Source organism: Macrobrachium rosenbergii, chromosome 23 (genome assembly GCF_040412425.1).
Source record: "Macrobrachium rosenbergii isolate ZJJX-2024 chromosome 23, ASM4041242v1, whole genome shotgun sequence".
Taxonomy (NCBI): Eukaryota; Metazoa; Arthropoda; class Malacostraca; order Decapoda; family Palaemonidae; genus Macrobrachium; species Macrobrachium rosenbergii.
Window position 1 is genome coordinate 12,107,480 of NC_089763.1, and position 24,860 is coordinate 12,132,339.

General features: G+C 41.7%; 1 protein-coding gene across 3 annotated transcripts in view; it reads left to right on the forward strand.

Annotated features, from left to right (window-relative positions):
- LOC136851274 (gamma-tubulin complex component 6-like) overlaps positions 1 to 24,860 on the forward strand; it is a 366,897-nt gene that overhangs the window by 90,686 nt on the left and 251,351 nt on the right. For all 3 annotated transcript variants that reach the window (XM_067125258.1, XM_067125257.1, XM_067125259.1), the window contains exons 10-12: positions 23,360 to 23,467; positions 23,654 to 24,025; positions 24,267 to 24,489. In XM_067125258.1, the coding sequence (XP_066981359.1) occupies positions 23,360 to 23,467; positions 23,654 to 24,025; positions 24,267 to 24,489 (703 nt within the window). The remainder of the gene's footprint in view (positions 1 to 23,359; positions 23,468 to 23,653; positions 24,026 to 24,266; positions 24,490 to 24,860) is intronic.

The following is a 24,860-nucleotide window of genomic DNA, read 5'->3' on the forward strand; positions in this document are numbered from 1 at the left end:
TCAATGTTCGCTCCTTTTTGAGCTGCGAATTTTATAAAGTCCATAAAACTAGGGCATTCTGAATTCTTGAGGAAGCTGACACAGTCTTGGTTTGTACTGTCTGAGTCAGAATGGGCTTGGGAATCCGAAGACTCCGTAATCCCAGTTCCTGAAGAAGAGGGAACCAATTGCTCTTCGGCCAATAGGGGCTACTAGGCTAATTGACCTTTGAATGTCCTGAGTTTGTGTAAAACTTTCAGCAGTAAGTTTATTGGAGGAAAAGATAAATCTTCTCCCAATTGTTCCAATCTACTGTCATTGCGTCTGTGGCGAACGCCTGAGGGTCCAGGTTGGGGCCACATAACAGGGAGCTTGAAGTTGCTCTCCGTTGCGAACAGATCCACTTGGAGGCCCGGAACCCGGCGGCAAATCCATTTGAAAGATTCCACGTCCAGGGACCACTCCGTCTCCAACGGAGCATTCCTGGACAGGGAATCCGCCACCACGTTCCGCACCCCGCCAGGTGGGTGGCTGACAGGTGCCAGCCGTGCTTGTTCGCCAGGGAGAAGATAGCAACCATTACTTGGTTTACTCGGCCTGATTTGGAGCCGCCCTGTTGATGCAATGAACTACCACTGCGCTGTCCAATACCAACCTGATATGAATCCGGTTGGGGGGGCGGATTTTCTTCAGAGTTAGAAATACCGCCATAGCTTCCAGGGTGTTTATATGGAACTGCTGAAACATTGTGGACCACGTTCCTTGTACTTTTTGTTTTGGTGAATATCCCCCCCAGCCGCTTAAGGAAGCGTCTGTGTGAACTACTAGTGCCGGAGGGGGAAATTGAAGCGGACTGTATTGGACAAGCCTTTGACCGAGGCCCAAGGTCGCAGTCTTGTCTTTAAGATTTGAGGGATAGAGGAGACCTTGTCTCTGAGCTTGACATTGGCTCGACTCCGCCACACTCTGTTTATGTCTTTTAACCGCTTTTAAGAGCAGGTCTGTCACTGAGGCAAACTGAAGAGACCCAAGGACCCTTTCTTGGGACCGGCGGGATGCTGATGGATTTTTGAGAAATCTCCTGGTGAGAGATGCTATCTCTTTCCTCTTGGGAGGCGGAAGGGACAGCGTGTGAGACAAGATCCCACTGGAGACCCAACCACTGAAACCGGGACTCCGGAGTCAGGCGGGACTTCTCTCTGTTCAGTTGGAAACCCAGCGACTCCAGGAAACTGATGACTATGGACGTGGCTTTCTGACACTCCGGAACTGTTGGTGCCCAAATTATCCAATCGTCCAAAATATGCTGCTAGGGATATCCCTTGAGACCGGAGTTGCTGTACTACCGTGTCCGCCAGCTTTGTGAATATCCTGGGCGCAATGTTCAGACCGAAGGGCATGACCCTGAAGGAGTAGGCTTGATTCCCGAGTCTGAAACCGAGGAACTGAGAGAAGTTCCGCGCAACCGGGACGTGATAATAAGCGTCTGAAAGATCGATAGAGGTGGTGACGGCTCCACGCCGGAAGTAGAGTCCGACCTGAGCTACCGTAAGCATGCGAAATTTGTCGCATTTTATGTAGAGATTTAGACGCGACAGATCCAGGATCACTCTTTGCTGATCGGAGTCTTTTTGGGAACAGTGAATAACCTGCCTTGAAACTTTAGGTGCCTTACTTTCTTTATTGCTCGTTTGTTGAGCAATTCTGTCACATAATCCTTTAGGATTGATGTGGGTGGCTGGTAAAACCTGGTTAGAGGAGGAGGGTTTTGATCCAGCTCCATCCTAGTCCTTTGGACACAATGCTGTGTGCCCAAGGGCTGAAGGTCCATTGGTCCCTGAACCAAAACAGGCGACCGCCTACCTGTGTTCTCTCAGTGGGAGGGGAGCGGGTTTATTCCCCTACCACGTCCAGGTCTTCCCCTTGGGGTGGTGTTGGGCTTTCCTCTGTGAGGGGCCTTGCCTCTTCCTCCCCCTTGCAACCCTATTAAGGCCGTGAAAATAACCACGGCCCTTCATATGTGGGGTTGTATGCTGGTGAGGCCACATAGGAGGGTGCAGCTGGTTGACCAGCACATACTGTTGGGGGTGAGCCTTAGAAGTGGAAGGCTGTGCCACTGCCGAGACCGGGACGGCTTGGACTACCGCCTGATGGTGAGGCCTCTTATGCCTCCTGAAGCGTTTTCTCCTCTCGATTGGGGGCCGGCCGATTCTGGGGTCTTACGCTTGTAGGCTGAAATACCCCAGCGAGAACGAAGACTTTGGTTGGCCCGTGTAGCCTCGGCCATAACATTCATATGTGACCTCCTCTTCAGGGAAGAGGTTAGGTCCCCAGATCGAGCTTTTCACGAGCTTGTTAGGCTCGTGGCGGATAGTTGCATCGGCAAAGATGAACTTCCTACATTCCAGTCTGGCCATGATAAACTCAGATAAGTCAGACTGGAAACCTGCCAGCAAGGACTTAGCCAAAACCTGAAAGAAGGGGCTCGTCCGAGCAGGAGACGGCAGTAGCTTCAGTAAGGCATACAGAGTTCAACGACCGGCTAACTTAACCCGAGCATCAAACTCCGCTTTCAAAGAGCTTCCGGCAGCTTGGGGAGCTGCTCGCTAAACTGCGTGGAGCGCAGAAGGGGTCCAGCTTCCCGACCGTGAAAGTGGACGGGCGCCTGTCCAGAACTCATTACTTCCTGGGAATACCAGGGAAGTAGGGTCTGTCTCCCTTAGCTGAGGTACCGGATTACCATCAAAGCACGCTCGGGCCGTAGCCAGAGCGACTTTGTCCAAGCAAGGGGTGGGAAGGTTGTCTCCCAGGGCGAACATGGTAAAGTTCCCCTTGAAAGGAGTCAACTTCGTGTTATCTGCCTGCCACTCCGTCAGAGTGCGCAGGAGAGCCGACTGAGCTTGGTCCCTAGGGACGATGACAGTCTCCTAGGAACCTTGTCTGACCGAATCCAGGCTTCCTCCGTGAGCCTCACGGCTCCTGGGTAAGGGGGCAGGAGATCGGGGGAAGAACTCCAATTCCTCCAACCGCCTCGTGCCAAGACCATCAAGAGTCAGCTTGCCATCATGTTGGATGGCCCGGAGAGCGAAACCGCCAAGGGTTACCGACATCAAACGGCGGGAGGTCCGCAGTGTCGGGGATAACATACTGTGGTTCGGCTGGGGTGGGTGAGCCATTCCCGCCAGTATGTTATCATGACTGGCCAGCTTCTCAGAGATTTTGTTAAATCTCGAATCCAGGTCCTCCGTGAAACGCTTTGTAAAGCTGGTTAGCAAAGGCCTCTGCATCGAAAGCAGGTTGGCGAGGAGGGCTTGGTTTTGCAGCCCTCTTACTCGCGCCTTTGCTGGAGGAACCAGACTTGCTCCCGGAGGCTACAGGTCCTGAGACCTTAGCCTTCGACGGGGAAGGGCAATGCCTTCTTGGAAGACGAGGACTTGAAGCCCTTCGCCTTCCATGAAGTCTTCAACTTCAACTTGGGGATAGCAGATGGAGCTCTATCACCCAAGGAGGAAGACTTCACAAAACCTGCAAAAAGAAGAAATAGATGAAGCAGGGGAGTCAAATAAGATTCCCGCCCCAACAACCTCACCTACCTCACCACTTACCACCTGGTCCTGCTCTATATTCATCGGTTCCAGGTTGAGATTAATGGCGGCAACATCCTCCGAGACCTCAGCGTAGAGGATATCCGCTTGGGGTGGCTGGGTCTCATCCCCGGATCTGCTGGATGATAGGGGTGGCCAGATCTTCAGGGCACTGCGGCCGCCACCCGTGCGCCGGGGTAGAGTAAGTCCTCAACCTAGCGTCGAGGACGAGGGCTTCCCCGACGGAACGTTCTTCCAAACCCAGCCACCCAGGCCCGGAGGGATTCCAAGGCAGACTTCTTGGAAGTTTCGTCCGCCTGTAAGAAAACCAACAATTAGCTAAGGAACGAAAACCATTCCGGGAACCTCATAAACAATGTATAATATACAATATGAGGAGCATAAAGCAAGGGAGATGTAAAGACTGTCACTTACCAACTCATCCTGGACAGTTGTGCAGAGAGCGAAAGCAAACCTCACAACCATCAGGGTGCCAAACAATCAGGTCATCCAGTCGGACCGCACAACCAGCGTGGGTCCGACAAACTACGTGACCGTAGGGTTGTTGGAGGGAGGCGGTGCACCCGGCTCCTCACAGCGAACAGTCTGTAAGAAGAAAAGTACATGAACCTCCCACCCTAAGCAAACTAAAGCTGGCGAGGCCGGAAATTCAACTGCAACCGAATACTCCGGCGGAGAAGAACTCCCTAACATAAACTGGGCCAATAAGCTCTAAATTACACAGAGTGGAAGGTAGGATTTCAGACCCCGGAGTACTCCGGGGAATGAAGGGGAGAGAGACCAGGAACTAACCATAAGGGCTGCCAGTAAAATAACGCGGAGACCCCTGGTATAGGACCGGACTCACGTATTTATATATAATGAATAAAGGAGAGTACTCCTGTAGATAACTTAGACTTATCTAAAAATAAAAACAGTAACAAGTGATGGTAAGAACTCAAGAGGACGGAGGGATCCGTTCCTCTATAATGAAAAAACCTTCCGCCCATACTTCCTCGCCGAGAAACAAGACGGGTAAAATGCTCATATGTTCATAACATAGGCTGAAGCAATATATATACCGTATCAACGTAATCCGGCGGGGAGATGAAGAAGTGTGGGAGTGACTCAACACGTTGAGTAAACAAACCACCAACCCCAATACAGCGATGCTAGGGACAATATGGGAGGGAGCGAATCCCTCAACCAACAAGAGAAGTCCCTGAACTCGGAGAAAACGCCATCTAGCGTCCACCCGCACGAGTAGAGCAAGGCTGGAGAGGAGGAGGGGGGGGGGGGGGGAGGAGTAGGCTACCAGGAAGGGAACAGGAGACGGGGAGAAGCTCACCCGCTCAACTGCACCATACCTCCCAGACCATGAATCTTGGAGGGGCAATGACTGGAAGCAACCAACCCGAAGCCCGACTCCTACCTAGGCGAAGCCTAATATGGACCTAACCTAGTATAGGCTAGGAAAAGGAAGGGTAAAAGGAGGAGGAAGCAACTGGGAGAGAAATTTTGTGCCGAGAACCAGCCAGGGATCGAGAATGGCAGGCAAGGGGGCGACTAGCCTAGAGGAAACACATCCTAAGAACTCGATTCCCCCCAAATTGGAGGAAGAGAACTAAAGGGGCTCACTCTGCCCACCAAAAACGATCCCGGAGGAAAACAGCAACAAAACTCCCTCAACCTGAACTCCCACCCAGGGCAAAGGGAAGGAAGCAAACAAGCCTACTCCACAAAATAACCAACACTCATAAAAACTAAAATGTGCTCAACAGAGAGCGTAGCCTACCACGGGAAGCGGTTAGATCTGAGGCTGCCGCCAGCACCCGAGGTAAACCACTCAATAAAATAATAAAAACAATAAAAATAAAAATAAAACTAAAAGAGCACCATCTTCAATCAAAATTAATTAGCCTAGTAAGACCAAAATAAAAGGAACCCAACCTGGGGGGGGTACCTGGACGGGGCATCACTCCCACAAAGGCCAGGCCAGGCCAATGATCATAATTCATATGGGGGAGCCACCCAAAAGGAACCACCAGGAAGGGAACCAAGGGGGCAAAATATCTATAACGACGAGGAGACAACTCCAACTGAAAAGAACAGAAGGAGACGCCTCAGCGTCGACATGGCTGGCTGGGGACGCCTGGCGCCATAATAAGATCTCAATATTTATGAAAATACGAGACTATAACAGCCAAAAATAGAACAAAACCCCACAAGAAGATGGTACTTAACTTGGAAATGGTAAAGCTGCTCGATGCCATCGTGAGAAGCAGAAAAAAATCCAAAATGATGGAAGAGCACACAAAATAAACCGAATCACGTGCTAGAAAATGGAATGAGGTAGGTGGCGCTGGTGTCGCCGACCTGGCGGGTGTTTGGTGTGGGGGCTGTAACGGCTCACCGCTCTGTTCCGGGGATTTTGATAGGGAGAGATCTTTCGAGTAGGTTTCCGTGGTAGTGGTAATTCACTCACCCCTTCTTATACCGACGCCTTCCTGAAGACGCTCGACTGGGGTAGTAACCCCAGCTTTCCTGAAAGCTCTTTTTCTCTGGTATATCTAGCAAGGTTATACCTAGAAATTCGTGCTGTAATGGAATTTCACCGGCTGACACGACTGGACTCAGAAAAATTTTTTGAATGTACTTCTAGCCTTCCAGCCAAAGCAGGGAGAAAGAGAGTTACCCCTATGACTTATATTCAACAAGGCTGGCTTAAAAAGAGTTGAAGAGTTAATCCCTTTAACCCTTAAACGCCAATGCTCTATTTACAAAAACGTTCCCGTGCCTGATGGCGTTTAATTTGAGTTAGCGTCGAAAAAAAGTTTTTCAAAAATCACAGCACGCTTAGTTTTAAGATTAAGAGTTCATTTTTGGCTCCTTTTTTGTCATTGCCTGAAGTTTAGTATGCAACCATCAGAAATGAAAAAATATCATTATCATATATAAATATTGAAATATATGACAGCACAAAAAAATTTTCATATATAATTTTATACAAATCGCTGTGAGCAAAACGGTTAAAGCTAACGGATTATTTTTTTTTTCTTTGTATTGTACACTAAATTGTGATGATTTTGGTATATAACAAATTGTAAAATGATCAAAGCAACACAGAAAATATTATCACAAAATGATGCATGAATTTGTAACGCTGTGGACGTAAAAAATGTTTTTTCAAAAATTCACCATAAATCGAAATATTGTGCTAGAGACTTCCCGTTTGTTGAAAAAAAATGAAGCTAATTGATTGAATATTACTAGACTGTAAGTGTTTTAGCTTACAATTGCAGTTTTCGACCATTTCGATCGAGTTAAAGTTGACCGAAGGTCAAATTTTTCTATTTATCGTGATTTATATGAAAATATTTCAAAACTGATAAAGCTACAACCATGAGTTATTTTCTGTTGTATTCTACATGAAATTGCGCACAATTTCATATATAAAACTTTATGTAACGACTAATATAAAACGGTGCAAACATTACGACAACGTGACAAAAGAATTTCTGAGATGTTTGCCGATTACCGTGCAGACGTAAGGAAAATTTTTTTAAAAAATTCACCATAAATCGAAATATTGTGCTAGAGACTTCCAATTTATTGCAAAATGAAGGTAAATGATTGAATATTACTAGAATGTAAGAGTTTTTGCTTACAATTGCGTTTTTTGACCATTTCGGTCGAGTTAAAGTTGACCGAAGGTTGAAATTTTGGCAGTTATCGTGATTTATGTGAAAATTTTTCAAAACTGATAAAAGCTACAACCATGAATTATTTTCAGTTGTATTCTACATGAAATTGCGCACATTTTCACATATAAAAGTTTATGTAACGACTAATGTAAAACGATGCAAAAATTACGACAACGTGACGAAAGAATTTCTGAGATGTTCAGCCGAGATACCGCGCGCAGAGCGTAAGGAAAAAGTTTTTTTTTTTTCAGAAATTCACCATAAATCAAATATTGTGCTAGAGACTTCCAATTTGTTGCAAAATGAAGGTACATGATTGAATATTACTAGAATGTAAGAGTTTTAGCTTATAATTGCGTTTTTACCATTTCGGTCGAGTTAAAGTTGACCGAAGGTTGAAATTTTGGCAGTTATTGTGATTTATATGAAAATATTTCAAAACTGATAAAAGCTACAACCATGAGTTATTTTCTGTTGTATTCTACATGAAATTGCGCACATTTCCATATATAAAACTTTATGTAACGACTGATATAAAACGGTGCAAACATTACGACAATGTGATGAAAGAATTTCTGGCGTGGACATAAGGAAAAAAGTTTTTTCAAAAATTCACCATAAATCAAAATATTGTGCTAGAGACTTCCAATTTGTTGCAAATGAAGGTAAATGATTGAATATTACTAGAATATAAGAGTTTTACCTTCCAATTGCATTTTTACCATTTTGGTCAGGCTTTAAAGTTGACCGAAGGTTGAAATTTTGGCAGTTATCGAGATTTATATGAAAATATTTCCAAACTGATAAAAGCTACAACCATGGGTTGTATTTTGTTGTATTTTACATGAAATTGTGCACATTTTTATATATAAAACTTTACATAACGGCTAATATAAAACAGTGCAAAAATTACGACAAAATGACAAAAGAATTTCTGAAATTTTCCGCCGAGCAGTTACAGGGACGTAAGAAAAAGTTTTTTTTTTAGTTTCACCATAAATCGAAATATTGTGCTAGAGACTTCCAATTTGTTGCAAAATGAAGATAAATGATTGAATATTACTAGAATGTAAAGTTTTAGCTTACAATTGCGTTTTTCGACCATTTCAGTCGAGTCAAATTTGACCGAAGGTTGAAATTTTTTGTAGTCGGCGTACTGGGTGCGTCCACTTGGCACCCAACAGACAATTTTAGTCGATGTATGATACATCCAGTAGGCGTTTAAGGGTTAATGTTGATTTTTGCCATTTAAAGATTAAGTAAATATAGGGTGCTACCACATTTTATTTCATGTTTGTGGTTTTCACTTCCTGAGAGAGGAGGAAATATAAGAGATGGTTAAGATCTGTTTAATTAACTAGACATTTACTTGAAATATCAGAGCCCTTGATGCTTTAATCAGAGAGAAGACTGAATAATTTACAAAGCTTGCATAATCAAAATGCATCCTTTAACCCATGAGTTTCTGGACTCAAAATAAATCTAAGACAAACCTCCAGCCAATGATGACAAACTGCCCAAATAAGCAAATTGAAATAATTTGGATGAAATAATGATTACTAATGAGTTGAATCAAAAAATATTGGGAATAATTTTGTTTGTTAAATTTCCTGTTTAAAATTTAAATAAAGACTAAAAAAATGCAAATCAGACAATGAGTTTTAGGTTGAATATTTTGTTATTATTATTTAATTGAATACTGAAATCGTAGTATGACTGTAAGTCTAAATCATGTATTTATCATTCAAAAGAAACACACATAAATCATGGAATGACAGTGAAACTATATCTAAATAAGATAGTGTTGATTTGAGAACATTGTTATTTTTATTATTCAATGTTATTATTTAAGTCAGTTGGAACTTAATATTATATGAAAATTAGTAAATTATGGATCATTATTTGCAGAATAGATAATGATGGAAAAATGGTTATATATCATCTGCATTATATTTTTTACATACTCAATGGAGATATAATATTGATATTTCAGTTGCCAATTTAGGCATCTACCTTTGCTTTAATGAGGACCGGGAAAGTCTGAATGGAGAGGAGAGACCAGTTTCAAAGTACAAGAAAAACATTATGTATTAATTTAATATTTCTGTTTGTCACTATTATATTATTATTAATCTTAATATTTGAAAATTAGTAAACGATGATATTGATAATAAAAATGATGATATTCTTCTTCTTAACATAAAAACACTTTAGTGAATATTTCTATGAAAAAGTCTGTGTGATTGCAAAACAGGTTCGTGAATAATTTATAGATTGCTCTTCAGAAAATGTGAAGCAGAATTATGCACCACTCTTATGGTAATAATGATTCAAACAAAGTTGCCAATACTTTTATATGCTATAAATTCACTAATGGCAACTTTTATTGTTTTGAGAGTTGGGCCTGTATCAGTAATTTGTGACTTCAATGGGAAGAATACTGCATCTCTCTCTCTCAGAGTCTTTGTGTAAATCTGCCACTAAATACTAAAGTTTGTTGTTTTTTGTTTTTTTTGAATTGAATTTCACTAGTATGTTGCAGTAAATGTAATTTTACAAAGGAAATACAAAGAAATTTTAGAAAAAGCATGTAAAAGTAGCTAAAAAAACTGTTACTGAATCTTCCTTCTCGAAACTAGTGCTATTTTACAACAAATTGCAAAAATTTGTTAAGACTTTTATTTTTATCTCTTTTGAATATTGTGTGAGCAATAATTGTAATTTTGTAAAAATCCAAAAAACTCATTTATTAGAAAAAACATATATAAGTTGGTAAAATTTAGATGATTGTCTTTGTAATTCTCATTTAACAAGGTTGTAAATAAAAGATTTTCAACTGCAAAAGCCAAAGTTAGGTTGTCTCATTCTTAGAAGTTTTATTTAACAGTGAGAATTTTCCCTATTCAAGTTCCATTGATGAGTTTTTTTTACCTTTCCCGACCTCAAAGCCCAATGCCTTCCCCAGCCAGCTGGGGTGCCGGGTTGGTAAAAGTTTAATGTTCTTTGGTTAATCCCAGCTCAGGGTTTCAGTTAGATCCTGATGGATTCAAATGAGTGCTTTCATCTATTCCTTTGTCAGTGGAGGTCTTCTCAAATCCACCCACGCTCTCCACTAAGGTCTTAAACTTTCACACCTGGGATTTCACACCCCAGATGTCCATTCCCATCTGATCTTTTGTCTAATGGTAACACCCCTCAACTGTCTCCTGTTTGTCAGTGCTAGGAATTCGGTGGACATCTGATTAAAAACTTTTCTTTTCCTTAATGTTCACTGTTTCATCAAATGACTCCAACTCATGACTTGGGATAGGGGTTCTTGGTGCTTTCCTTCATTTTAAGACCATGAATGAAAAGGTCTGATCTTTTTCCCTTTCTAGACAATGGCGCTTCCTAGTAATGTTCTCTTCAAATCTGGATCATCAGTCCAATATTCCCAGCAGCTTCTGATAAAACTGAATAAAATTAAAATACTCAATGTCTCCTGGTAGCATTTCATCCCCAATTAAAATTTTTAAGAAGATTTGATTTATTGACCAGTAGCTGACAATTCATACCAATACAGTATGACAATATTTGATAAAATCTTTTTAAATTTCATGTAGTGTGTGAGCGCTCTGCTGGCAGCATACAATCAGGCTGGTGTGGACCAAATTACAGTAAACTCAAAGGGGTTTTCAACTGCCTTTTTCTCTTTATCCATCTTCTAGTTAAAAAGACAAGAGAATGATTAAAGTATTGTTAGTAACGTAATACTCTTTGTCAAAACAACAACATTCAGGACCGAATAAAATCAATCTGTTGTTTTCCATCCATCAAGGGGATTGGATGGTGATGGTAGACACGGAGGACACATACTTTTCAACCATCAGTCCATCCGGAATCCAACAATTACTGTAAAGTTTGTATTCCAAATGATGTTAAGTAGAATAAGACTGATATATTTTTACATTATACCCTCATTCAGCTCCTAAGGTCTTCAAAGTGTTCTCACCCGTTATTTAAGTGGCTAAGTCTGAAGGGCAAAACAATGTTTTATGTCTGAAATGACTATAAATTCTCCTTCAAGAACATGGATAAAACAGACCATAATAAAACTGGAGATATTCATCCTTAATCAAAATCTGGGCATTCTAGAACAACTTTACTGCTGTTTTTACACCGTCCCGAAACATGTAAATCGTGTATTTGATGGGATGGTGATCACTCAAGGAATTTCATTTTTCCACAAAACAAACAATCCAAACCTGCCTTCATCTATTCAGAAAAATAATTGCTCTCCCTTCCTGCTCAGCCAAAGAGTGGATTTCGCCTCCTAAAAACATTTGTCAGTATAACGAAAAATAACATGCCTTATAAATAAACTCTCTACAAGACCCCTTCAGTTCGCTAACCAAAGGCCAGTCTGAACGGAGGAAGATGCTCCCAACTCATTTGTCTTTCCCCATTAGTCCCAAAATCAAGGCACCTTTGGTGGTGGCTCAGAGAAGGGAGATTCTTTTAATATAAGAATATATCAATTATTCATACAGTGAAATAAAGCATAACCATAAAAGATCCATGGAAAAGATGCAGATCTGGGAGGTTGGGTTTGTATATCTGCAAGATTTATATGTTGCAGGAAAGTGGTAATGCAAGAAGAAAGGTAGCTCCACATAAATGTATAGGGATACTGAAAGTAGTACATTCTTGTTTGTTATTCAATTTGCTCTTTGACATTGAAAGATCATGAAGTCACTCTGCATGACAGCATGACAGAATTAGCTGATATAAAGAATCAGGGATATGCAGTAATTCTCTCTGCCAAGTGGCCAAAGATCTCATTTGGGCCCAGAACAACCACACCTGAATCATGAAGCTTTTCAGGGCAAAATAATGGTCCTTGCATACATGAGTTGCTTCAACAGGTCCTACCGACGGAATGGACACTGAATCCACAGGTGTGCACTGACTTGTGGGAAACGGTGGGAAAGCTGTTGATAGATGTGTTTGTTAATTTTGAAAATCACCACCTTCCCCTGTTTGCTCAAGCTTTTATGTACCCTCTGGCATTAAAGATGTAACACTAAGGACTGGCCCATTTCTGGACATGTCTCTCCCACTCTTTTAGTATGGTGATGAAGTCATGGAACATGTTTCAGTCACACAGCATGTTTATTTGTATGATAAATAAACTTTTACCTAATAATGGTTCAGTACTAATTTCAAATGTTGGTTTTGGACAAAGGAAGAATCTATTTCAGTGTCAAAACCTTGTCAGGCAACCCCATTTCCCACACATTTCATCAGGTATAAACTATTTGCTCTGACAGGCTTCAGACTGTCAAAAGCTGTACAGCTGAAAGGATTTCAAAAGCACTACAAGAGCTATCAACTGTATAGGAATGTCATCCAACATCTACCAGGCTAAGTGGTCAGTTTTCCACAACTGGTGTCATGACGCAGTATCTCTCTTTGACATCACTCTACCTAAATAGCTGACTTTTTCGATCCTCCTGAAGTCCTTCTCTAGGTCTAATGACTTCAATTATTCTACCCAGAGATCCATCTCAAAATCAGTTTTTAGGCACAGAGGACTGGGTCTTGCAGCAAGTCACGATATTAGTGAAATTAATTCTTTTCAATACTTCGAAGAGAACAAACCATCACTGTAATTGATTTTGGATGTCAAAAACCCTTTTCTGGGATCGACCCTGTCAGTGTCTCAAGGAAGATCGTCTTTATGGCCATGGTAAACATAAAAAAGTTAAATGTCAAAATCAGGCCCTGGACAAAAATAAAATTAATTTTGAATATTCACTTTTCCTTATCAAATAGAATAAAAATTATATCCAATCCCTGGCAAGTTCATTTTACTTAAGAACTAAAACAATACAACAGACCAGGAGAGAGTTCTCTGATCCTGTCAGAGCTCTAAAGTGTTACCTTAAAACCATCAAGAACATCAGAGGTCCCGCTCTAAAATGGTGCTCCGTAAAAGAACCCTGCCTGAAAATTTTATGTCCAAGAATGCACAGTCCTTCTTTGTGAAGAAGTAAACTCAGTCAACAAGGTATTCATGAAGAGAATTACCCTTATTGAAAGCAAAGCTCATGAAGTGAGGGGTATGCCAATTTGTTGGCATTTAAATGTAAATTTGCAATCCACAATACTTCAAACTTACAAAATGTAGATCAAAAAACATAATTACTTATGCGATCTGGAGAAACAATGTTCCTGAAAACTGCAGTATGTTAGGTCCATTCTCCGTGACTTGGTTGGTACTGACGTTTAAGGATCTAGGAGTTTCCATCTTGTATTTCATTATCTCATCAAAATTTTATGTGATGAAAGTTAAAGCCCTAGGGTACTGCTACACCTGGAGAACCATGGACCTTGGTTTTAATGGTTGGGTTTGGTTTGTTTTTAATAAAATGAGATTATTTGGTTGATTTTTCTTGTACATTCCCAGGGATGGTTCTTTGTTTGTTCTAACAAAAAGCAACCATGAAGCACTCTTTGGCAAGTACCCACTAAAGTAGAGGCACCCCCAGCTTTACTGCCTCTATTTTGCCCTGCCTCTCCAGGTTGATGATGAGCACCTCCAGAGGCAGTACCTGTCTGCTGTAGCTCTCTCACCAAGTTTTTTACAAAAAGCATTCACCAATGCTTAGTTTTCTATCTATTTCAAATTCATTTTACTGAGTGTTTTTGAGTAGTTTTGTCCATTTAAATAAAAATGACATTTTCATAATAAAATAGGTTTTATATATTACCAAGTGATTACATGATTGGAGCCCTATATAATTGTCTCATGACAAAGAGCATGAACAATTGAGCTAATGAGCCAGGTTTAGTTGTATTTTTCCCCAAAACTGGGATGATTTTGGTTACCTAACAGATTGTAAAACAATTAAGCAACACAGAAAATTTAAAACAAAATGATGTGAAAAGTAGGAACTAATAGCAATGACTTGTAAAAAGTTTTATAAAACCTTATTTTATTATAAAATATTGTCATATTTATTTTTTTAATGAGCCAAAATAAAATTGATTGAATATTAAATAGCCTGTACGTTTTTAGCATACAATTGCATTATCTGTAAAAGCTGTGAAGTTTGTGATGATGTGGACACATTTTCTATTTTTTATTTAATTCAGAAACAAACTATAATTGAGAGGAAATAATATTTTTTTGTATTCTTCATTTAGGATTTTAAACATATGACATATACTCATAGGGTTAATAGGTAAAAGTACTTGTAGCTAGGTAGTAAAATGTTATAGGTTTGTTCAAAGAACATATGAGAATGAGAGCACTGAAATCAGTAGAAAATGGGACCCTCATTAAGAGAGACATGAAAGCTCCCTTTTTTCTCTTGAACCTTGGTTCCTGACCAAGCTTATCCCCAAATGTTTCACAGGATCCATTTGGCCCTCACGAAAGGTTGGGATTTGTCCTCCCACCCAAGTTATGATTTCATACAAATATGATTTATTGGTTTGTGATGGTCAATCATGATCTGATTTATTGGTTTGTGATGATCAGTCATGATATGATTTATTGGTTTGTGATGATCAATCATGTTTCTGTAAGGTAAAACATTTTATCTTACTAACCCATCAATCATATACAAAGTGCCTGCCTCTCAGCCCTTCATTCTTGTTGCATTACAGCAGGTCTTCATGAAAGAGTTAATTACAACCTACCAAGGTATCAAAGATAAGTACTGTATGCATGAACAATCGCTTTCAGCTTTTTGGTTCTTCTGTTTGCAAGACATAAGAATACAAGTGTCCAGGGACACTCAGATTCAAAGTTGACCGAATGTTAAAATTTTGTATGATTTCAAGTTTTTATGAAAAAGGGGATTTTGACAAAGGAAAAATCTATTTCTGTTGACGACCTGTGTTGCCCAGTGAAATGTCCCATATAGCACACATTTCTAGGTATAAATATTTGCTAGATATACCAGAGAAAAAAAATTATACAAGCTAAATAGGATGCCAGAGTTACTACCTCTGGAGCGGATCATCCTTATAGGATGTCACCATGTCATCTAGGAATATTGTGAAGCCACTTTCACAGATTGCTTAACCCAAAAAGATTGATCTCCTCTCCCAAAACCCTCTGTCTAACGGATGCGTTTTCAGATCCCACCAGTCGCTACTACTAATTTGACCCAGAACCATCATCCCGAAATAGCACCCATCTTTTTCGATGCCTAAATGGGAAAAACTGGAGGGATGAAGGTTCATGATATACAGGTCTTCACCCAGAAATAGATTTTTGATTTGTCAAAATCCCTTTTCTGGGATTGACCTAATGTGAAACAATGAAAAAGTAGCAGAAGAATGACCAAAAAGCTTGTAAACATAAAAGTTAAATGTCAAAATCTAAAATTTTTTTTGAAGGAAAATAAAATTAATTTTGAATATGCTTTTTACTTATCCAAATAATACAAAAATGCAATGTAGCTAAAGATATAGCTTTAACAATCTAACTAAAAACCATCACCTAAAATAACAAAAATTGGTGAAAATTTTGTTACAAGGATGGTAATAAAAGACAGGATGGTTTTTTAAGCATTTCAAACCCAGTCAACAAGGTAGAAAGGACGGGAATACAAGCTTTGAGATGCAGGTAGGTGAGAAGTATACCACTTGGTAGAACCTCAAAAATACAAATTACAATTACAATTACAAATTACAAAAAAAACATAATACTAAGCTGACTCTGGGGAAACAATGTTCCCTGCAGCGACAGCAGAAAATTTAAGAGCCTCTAAGGACTTAAGGTAATGACGTTTAAAAACTCTAAAATTTCCAGCCCATTATATTTCTTAATTTCATCAAAATTCATATGTTGAAAGTAATTAACTGAGGTGGCTCAGCCCAAATATCATGGACCTGAACTTCCAGCATCCACCGAGGCAGGATTGGGGCCTTGAATCCGGGTTGGCTTGTTTAATAAAATAAAGTATTTGTTGTCTAATACCATTCAAGGAGATGGTTCCACCATTCTCTCTAACAAAAAATGGACCTGAAGACCTTTGAAATGTCCTTTCAGGTAAGCTTTTAAGGTAACTACCGGACATAAGGAAGGATCCTCCGGAAGAGGTATAATCTTCCAGGGAGACCACCTAATTTGAGGATCTTCATTCTTGGCTAAAAACATTTGCTCCGGAGAAAGTAGAACCTCTCCTGATGGGAGGAAATCCACATGATTCGACTCTCTAGAAAGGGCTGAAAGTTCAGAGATTCTAGCTCCTGAAGCCAGGCTAATTAAAAACAGTGTTTTCCTAAGAAGAGTTGAATAAGAGCAAGATTCATTATTTGTGTCTGAAGCTAATCTTAGAACGTCATTTAAAAACCAAGAAACCGTTTTAGGACGGGTTGTTGGTCTAAGACGAGCACAAGCTTTAGGAATAGAGGAAAAATACAAATCTGTTAAGTCAATGTTAAATCCCAACTGAAATATCTTCTTTAAGGCGGATTTAGTCGTAGTAATGGTACTAGCAGCCAGACCTTTATCAAAAAGGGCCTTAAAAAATGAGATTGTGAGATTCGTAGTCATAGTATGAACGTCTTGATTCTTTCAGGAAGTTGGCAAATTTCCTTACTGCCGAATCATACTGACGGAGAATAGATTCTCTCTTATCTGATTCTAGAAACATTGTGTTCAGAGGATCAATATTAGCATTTTTCTGTGCCGTAAACTTCATGAAATCCATAAAGTTAGGGCATTCAGCATTCCTGAGGAAGCTGACACAGTCTGAGTTTGTACTACTTGGGTTAATTTTGGATGAGGAATCTGAATGGCTCTGAGTTTCAGCTCTAACAGAAGAGGAAACCAGTTGCTCTTGACCAGTTGGGGCCTACTAGAGCTATCCGACCTTTGAATGACCTGAGTTTGTGTAGAACTTTCCACAGAAGATTTACTGGAGGGAATAGGTAGACTTTCTGCCATTTGTTCCAGTCTACTGACATTGCGTCCGTGGCGTAGGCCCGAGGGTCCAGGTTCGGAGCTATATAACACGGTAGCTTGTGATTCGATTCCGTGGCAAACAGGTCCACCTGGAGTCCCGGAATCTGTTGGCAAATCCAGTTGAAGGAATTCTTGTCCAGAGACCATTCTGATTCCAAAGGAGTCGTTCTTGACAGAGAATCTGCAATCACGTTCCTTACTCCTGACAGATGCGTGGCAGACAAGTGCCAATGATTTTTCATTGCTAATGAAAAGATTGCTATCATTGCATGATTTATGTGACTTGATTTGGAACCTCCCCTGTTCAGACAATGAACTATCACTGCACTGTCCAGGACTAATCTGATATGTATGTTCCTGGCTGGACGTAAGCGTTTCAGAGTCAGGAAAACCGCCATTGCCTCTAGAATATTGATATGGAAGTGACGAAAAAGATTCGACCAGGTTCCTTGAACTTTCTTGTATTGTGAATAACCTCCCCATCCGGTGAGAGATGCGTCCGTGTGGATGATCAGAGCTGGTGGAGGGAATTGTAGAGGAATTGATTTGGAAAGACTTTTGGCCGTTGTCCAAGGTCGAAGTCTTTTCTTTAAGATTGGAGGTATGAGGGAGACTTTGTCCCTGAAATTGTAATTGGCTCGACTCCGCCACACTCGATTTATGTCCTTCAGTTTTGCTTTGAGAAGTAGGTCTGTTACTGATGCAAACTGAAGAGAACCTAAGATTCTTTCTTGAGTGCAACGAGAGGCTCGTTTGCACCTGAGAAACTGTCTCGTTGCTTTGGCTATCTCTTTGCATTTTGCTGGAGGAATTGAAAGTTTGTGGGTGTTTAAATCCCACTGGATACCCAGCCATTGAAATCGGGATGCCGGAATCAGACGAGATTTCTTTGTATTTATGTGAAATCCTAGATACTCTAGAAACTGAATGACCTTTCTGGTCGCCTTCCGGCACTTGGTGTCGTTGGGAGCCCAGATTAGCCAATCGTCTAGATAAGCCACCAGCCTGATGCCTTGAGACCTCAGTTCCTGTACCACAGCTTCTCTAGTTTGGTGAAGATCCTGGGTGCTATGTTGAGCCCGAAAGGCATTACTCTGAAGAAGTAAGCCTGTTTGCCTAGTCTGAACCCTAGATAGGGAGAGAAGTTTCTCGCTATCGGGACATGATAATAAGTGTCTGTAAGATCTATACAGGTGGTGACGGCCCCATGGGGAAGTAAGGTCCACACCTGAGAGACGGTCAACATACGGAACTTGACGCATTGAATATAAGAATTCAGAGTTGATAGGTCTAATATCACTCTTCTTTTGTCTGAGTCTTTCTTTGGCACACTGAACAAGCGTCCTTGAAATTTTAGATGCCTGACTTTCTTTATTGCCTTCTTTAAAAGAAGGTCTTTTGCGTATTCTAACAGATCCGGTGTTGGGGTCTGATAGAATCCGACTGGTGGAGGAGGCCCTTCTATCCAGCTCCACCCTAGACCCTTTGAAACAATACTGTGGGCCCATGGACTGAAAGTCCAATGGTCCCTGTAAAGCGTAAGCTCCCACCTACCTGAGGAGGCTCATTTGTTTGAGGGCTTGCCTCCTCTTGAGCCTCTATGCCTCCTCTTGAGCCTCTGCCTCTAGACTGGGGTCTGGATCCGGCCCTATACCGAAAACCACCTCGACCTCTAACGCCCCTAGACTGGCGGTAGCCTTGAAATGACCCCTGAGATTCATAGGTGGGGTTGAAGGCTGGAGAGGTTATATAAGCCACTGAACCAGCAGGGTGGTGAGTTGGCTGGTTCAGCAAGACATACTGGGGTTGTCCCTTAGAGGTGGAAGGTTGGGCAATTTGAGAAACTGGAACTGCCTGGACAACTGTCTGGGTCTGGGGTGCCTTGTATGGATGGTACCTCCTTGTCCTCTTTCTTCCTTTAGGCTGAGGGCCCGAAAACTCAGAAGACTTCCTCTTAAAAGGAAGTCCCCAACGAATCCTAAGATGACGGTGTTGACCGCATCCTCAGGAAAGAGGTTAGTACCCCAGACAGAAGATTTAATGAGCCTGTTTGGCTCATGTCGGATGGTAGCGTCAGCCAGCACATGTTTCCGGCAGTTCCGTCTTGCCACCACAAAATCGTATAAGTCACTCTGGAACGAAGCCAGAAGTGACTTAGTCAGGATCCTGAAAAGAGGTTCGTCCTTGTATACAGCAGATGTCAACTCCGCCGAGGTGACGGAGTTGATGGACCTGCTGAGACGGCACCTAGCATCATATTCTGCTTTAATCAGAGACTCCGGAATCCTGGGCAACTGCTCGCTGAAAAGATCCGAAGCGCACTCCGGATCCAGTCTACCTACTGTAAATGTTTCAGGAGCCCCAACCCAGCAATCCAGGTCTCCCGGAAAGAGAAGAGATGTAGGGTCCGTCTCACGAAGCTGTGGCATCGGCTTCTCCTCTATTCTGGCCTGCAGAGTCAGTTCTGCTATCTTAGATGTACAAGGGGTGGGAATGTCCTCGTGGACCACGAACATCGTATACCGCCCCTTGTGGGGAGTTAGCTTAGTATTAGCGCACTCCCAGTCAGAGAGTATTCTGACCCATGCCGACTGCGCTTGATCCCTGGGGAAGATCACCGTCTCCTTGGGGACCTTGTCTTCCCTCACCAGGGCTTCCTCCGATAATCGGGCGTATCCCGGGAAAGGAAAAACAAGATCCGCCGGGAAGAACTCGTAGTCTTCCACAGGACGGGTGCCGCAACCTTCGATGGTTAATTTACCATTTACCATTAAAGGTGAAGGGGCCATTACAGTCCTCATAAGCAGGTAGCTTCGAGGCGTGCAGGATGGAGTAACCCTGCTGCTGTACCGGACCGGAATTAACTAGTCCGGCAAGCGAATCCTCCTGGGTTTTCAGCCTCTCAGCCAAAGACTGAACATACTTGCCTGATGTCTCAAGACTCGAGGCGAGATCTCGAGTCGAGACATTGTCTCAAATTGGGAGTTAACCTGTTCGGACAATTTTTTCCATTAGCGCTTCCGCGAAGGCCTCAGGGTCAAATTCAGGTTTTTTAGACCTGCTCGCTTTAGGTCTCGACCCCTTAGAAGGGGAGTAGCCTTCTGGGAGGAAGTCGAAGGTTTGGGGGCCAACGACGACCTGGTGGAACTTCGGCATGGCCGGGATCTTGGGGTTTTGACACTTTGGGTAATGCCTTCGTCTTCATTAAGGACTTCACCTTGGGGATCACCAACCCCAAACGGTCCCCAAGGGTGGAGACCTTAGAGAAACCTTGAAAGGATGAAGACGAAGACGCAGGAGAACTAAAAGACATTGAATTTTTAAATCTACCTGCCTCGCTTACATCCCTACCTTCCTCCTCCGGATCGATGGCCATCGGTTCGACGTTGATATTGATGTTGGCCACTTCCCCGCCCAGTTCTTGCTGTTCCTCCGGCGGGACCTGGGTCTCGAACCTAATCCTGTTAATCAGGGCTCCATCTTCCGGGGCTACTGCTGCAGAGGACCTGGCCATAGGGTACAGGGCGTTACAAATGTCCTCTGCCAGCACATAGGGGCGTCCCTGACCAACGTTGCGACCAAGCCACCAACCCAGATCTTCAAGGTAGCAAGAGATGAGGCTTGGCGGGACCGAGGGACCTGAAACCGGATAAAATGTCAATATAAGGAATTGACGTAAAAATTCTTTCGTTATAGAAGATGTACTTCAAAGTTGTTTGAAATATTCATGCGCGTATGTCAAAAGATTAACGTACCGAATCATCAATCACGTCTTGATAAAGTGAGTAGCATACGTCGCAGCCATCTGGATGCCAGACGAGATGATCTTCCACCTCGACTGCGCAGCTGGCATGCGACCTGCATGCTACGTGGCCACAGGGTTGCTGCAGATATGCGTTACAGCCCGGCTCCTGACAATGAACCACCTGTAAAAGGAATTGATACATGAGTATCAAAGAGATAACGCCGGAACAGCTTCACGGCTGTGGTGACTAAATTAATAAAACTTAAAGTAATAATATTCCCCCACGCCGGAGTTGAGATCTGGGGTAAATAATAAGGTTACGGCGGAACGTTCCAGTACAATCTGAACAGGGAGGCCAAGCCTGAAGTCGATCACACCGGAGAGCAATTCCGATGACGCCGGAGCGTCTTGTAAATTAACCACACAGAAATCAACAACCGGGGAGGGCTAGTTGCCGGAGCGAAGGTTCCGGGACTGATTTCCCGGAACACAGTTCACGGAAACTACATAATAAATAACATTGAAATTAGCATTCAGCCCGGCATCTCCACAATTCCGCCGTAAAAAGAAGGCAACGACGCTCAAGCTATTGTTCCTACTAGGAACTAAACAGCGGGCTAACGATAGCCGCTGGAACGGGTCCGGATGGTGGAACGGCGGAGAAGCAGGGGCAGAGAAAACATGGCGACTGCAACAGGTCAGGTGCCTAAACACCTTCCACGAAGCGTCATCTCAATCGAAAGGGGCAAATGAGCATTGCTCTAAAATGCCCCAAAGGGAGAAGCCATGTAGACCACGTCTGATAAAAAGGGAGTGAGATAAACATGAGAAGGCGAAATAGATAATATCTATAGCCTAGCCTAACCTTCCGAAGTTAACACCTGGCCAGGAAGGCTAGGACACGCCAGAGAGACGAACGAGAAAGGGGCACTAGCACCAAACCACACCTTCCAAGATTTGATGAATCAAACTGGTCAGGGAGGACGGGCAGGCATCCAAAACTCGAACGAAGGCCACCCAAGAAAACCTACCTTACCTAGGGCTAGAAGCCAGGGTAGGAAGGAAAACTGGGGCCAGCTTAGCCTACCTTCCGAGATTCGACAGAGTCGAACTGGTCAGGTAGGCTAACAGAAGGAATATAGGGATACATAATAAAATTGAAATGTTATAATAACAAAATATTTTTAAAAATGCACCTACATAAAGAACAGAAAGGAAAGGATAGGCTAGGCCTCACTTTCCACTATTCTAAAATGTAATAATAGTCGAGCGCGTCAGAACGAGCGAAAATTGAAACTATCATTATAAAAGAGGAGCATATATAAATAATCTTCAATCTTCCAAGACGACAGAAGATATGAGAGCATATGAGGCTGGGGACTACAGCCACGAACGAACACGAAAATGGCGGCTCTGAGCCGACAAGGCGTAAGTAATTAAACGGGACAAAATTAGTCCAACAGAGTCCCAAACCAACAAAATTGAATATTCAACTTAGATGAAGATGCGTCTTGATCAATCGAAGCCATGATAATAAATCCAAAAAGCCAGAATAAGGAAAAAAGAAGCAAAAATAACACCAACGAAAACAACATGTGTTAACGAGAAAGCGTGCTATGAGGGGATGAAGGTTCTGGGTAGAAGTAGTAGTAGCGAGCAGAGAAGGACCGCTGTAACGGCACCCCTTAGGTAGAGGGGTTTTGGGAGAGGAGAGATCTGTTTGGGTTAAGCATCTGTGGTAGTGGCTTCCACTCGCTCCTAGATGACATACCGACATCCTATAAGGATGATCGCTCCAGAGGTAGTAACTCTGGCATCCTATTAGCTGTATAGCTTTTTTCTCTGGTATATCTAGCAAATATTTATACCTAGAAATGTGTGCTATATGGGACATTTCACTGGGCGACACAGGTCAATCCCAGAAATATATTTTGTTTCTTAGGAAGTTAATTTTTCATTCAAACCCATTACTTATAATTAAATTTTCTGCCTGCTGACTTTGTTTCTTATGTTAATTGGCCAGGTTATATGACAGATGAAGTCTGCTGCCTGGCACCTCAGGTTCCATTAGGTGCCTGTGTACTGTTGCTAGCCAGCTGGCAATTTTCTTTTTAATTTGGACTGAAGAGTTGGGTTTGTGAGGAATATGAATGTGGGCTAATTATAAGTAATGGGTTTATATATATAGACAAAATTTATTTTAGAAAATTGTTTTGTTTGTAGAACATGTAAGTTGACTGATATTGATATTAGATGTATTATTGCTATTTTCAATCGTTGTTTGAATGTATTAGAAGTGGTAGTTGCAATGAAGTTAATCTTATGAAAAGTGATTGCCATTTACCATAACTGGTTAATGAAATTAATCTTGCTCTTTCCATAGACTAGAGGTGATGTGCTCTCCTCCTATATACAGTAGAAAGTTTAGAAGGAGAGGCTCAGTCTTCAATGCCTTCATTGATGCTGTAGCCAACTTTTTACAAGTTCACAGGTAATGTTAGTAACAAAGTTGCATGATTGTTTTGACTTTTATAAGATAATTCTTGTCATATTTAATTACTGTTTGAGCTCAGGGTTTTTTTATTTATGTACTGAATTGCTTGATGGTAACAATATGGAATGTTGAATAGAAAATTTGTCCATAAAAATGTCTTCTGAGTCTGTTATGTATTTTCAGAGGGAAAGTCTTGTTGTTAACTGGAGAGCACAATCTTCTTCGCCTTCTTCAGAAACTAGAAGGTCCTGTTAGAAGAGTCAGGTTTATATCTTCATTATGCTGTATTTCTCAAGAGCACGAATCCCTTTTGGAGCAGAGTGATGAAGAGAGTTTCTGCTCCCATGAATTATCTTCCACTATAGCTAAAAAAGACATGACAAAGTCTTTGGAGGGCAGTTTAATTAATTCATTTATTGGCCGACCATATGGAGGAGTGTCTTTGGGCTTAAACTTGCTTGGGGATCTTAATAATCTTGTGGGAGTGACAAAGAATAAAGAGTACCTGATGCTTCTTGTTTACCTTATTAAGGCAACTTGCATTCCATTGTTTAAGTAAGTGCATGACAAAGTTTGAAAGTTTTTGTTTATTTTAATGCCATGTTAAAGTTCTGATGTATTAAATTTAGAATCCTTTAGATGGCCATCTTGTCTGTTTAGACCATATAATATACTGTAATATCTTGAGCTATATAGTATGTATCAACCCTATGATATATCCAAATAAACCTGTGCACTCTCTCTTTTATTATATAATGGAAATTATGTATTCATGCGATTTTACTTTTCTGTTTAGATATTTGGAAGACTGGATATATGAAGGTGTGTGTTTTGACCCAGAACTAGAATTCATGGTCAAAGTTGATAGCGCTTCATTGCTGCATCGTGATCGAAGATACTGGACTCATGGATATACACTTCGTGACTTATCAACCATGCCCTCATTTCTTAGGGAGGTTTTGGAGGAGGCTTTTGCTTGTGGCAAAGCTCTAAACTTATTGAAAATTTGCTCTCCTAAGGTAAGATGACAAGATACGCTTAGAATTATATATTTCTAGACGAGAACTAATCTGTTCATCGTAATCATCATCATCATAAACATTTTTACCTCAGCTTATCTCTTTATAGGGTCACACACATATGTCAGTTCTGTCCAATCACTTCTGTCCTGCACTCATTCTTTCTGAGCTCACATTAGGTCTAGGTCTTTATCTATCCACTTTTTCCACGATTGCTGAACCAAATTTCTTACATGACCAGCTTAGGTAGTAAGGCCAATATTGACTCACGAGATGTGAATAAGTGAAGGGAAAGATAGATGATAATATGAATAGCTTTTGCAAATGAGAGCTGCTGTCTTGCTGTCTGTAACATATCTTTATTCAGTCTT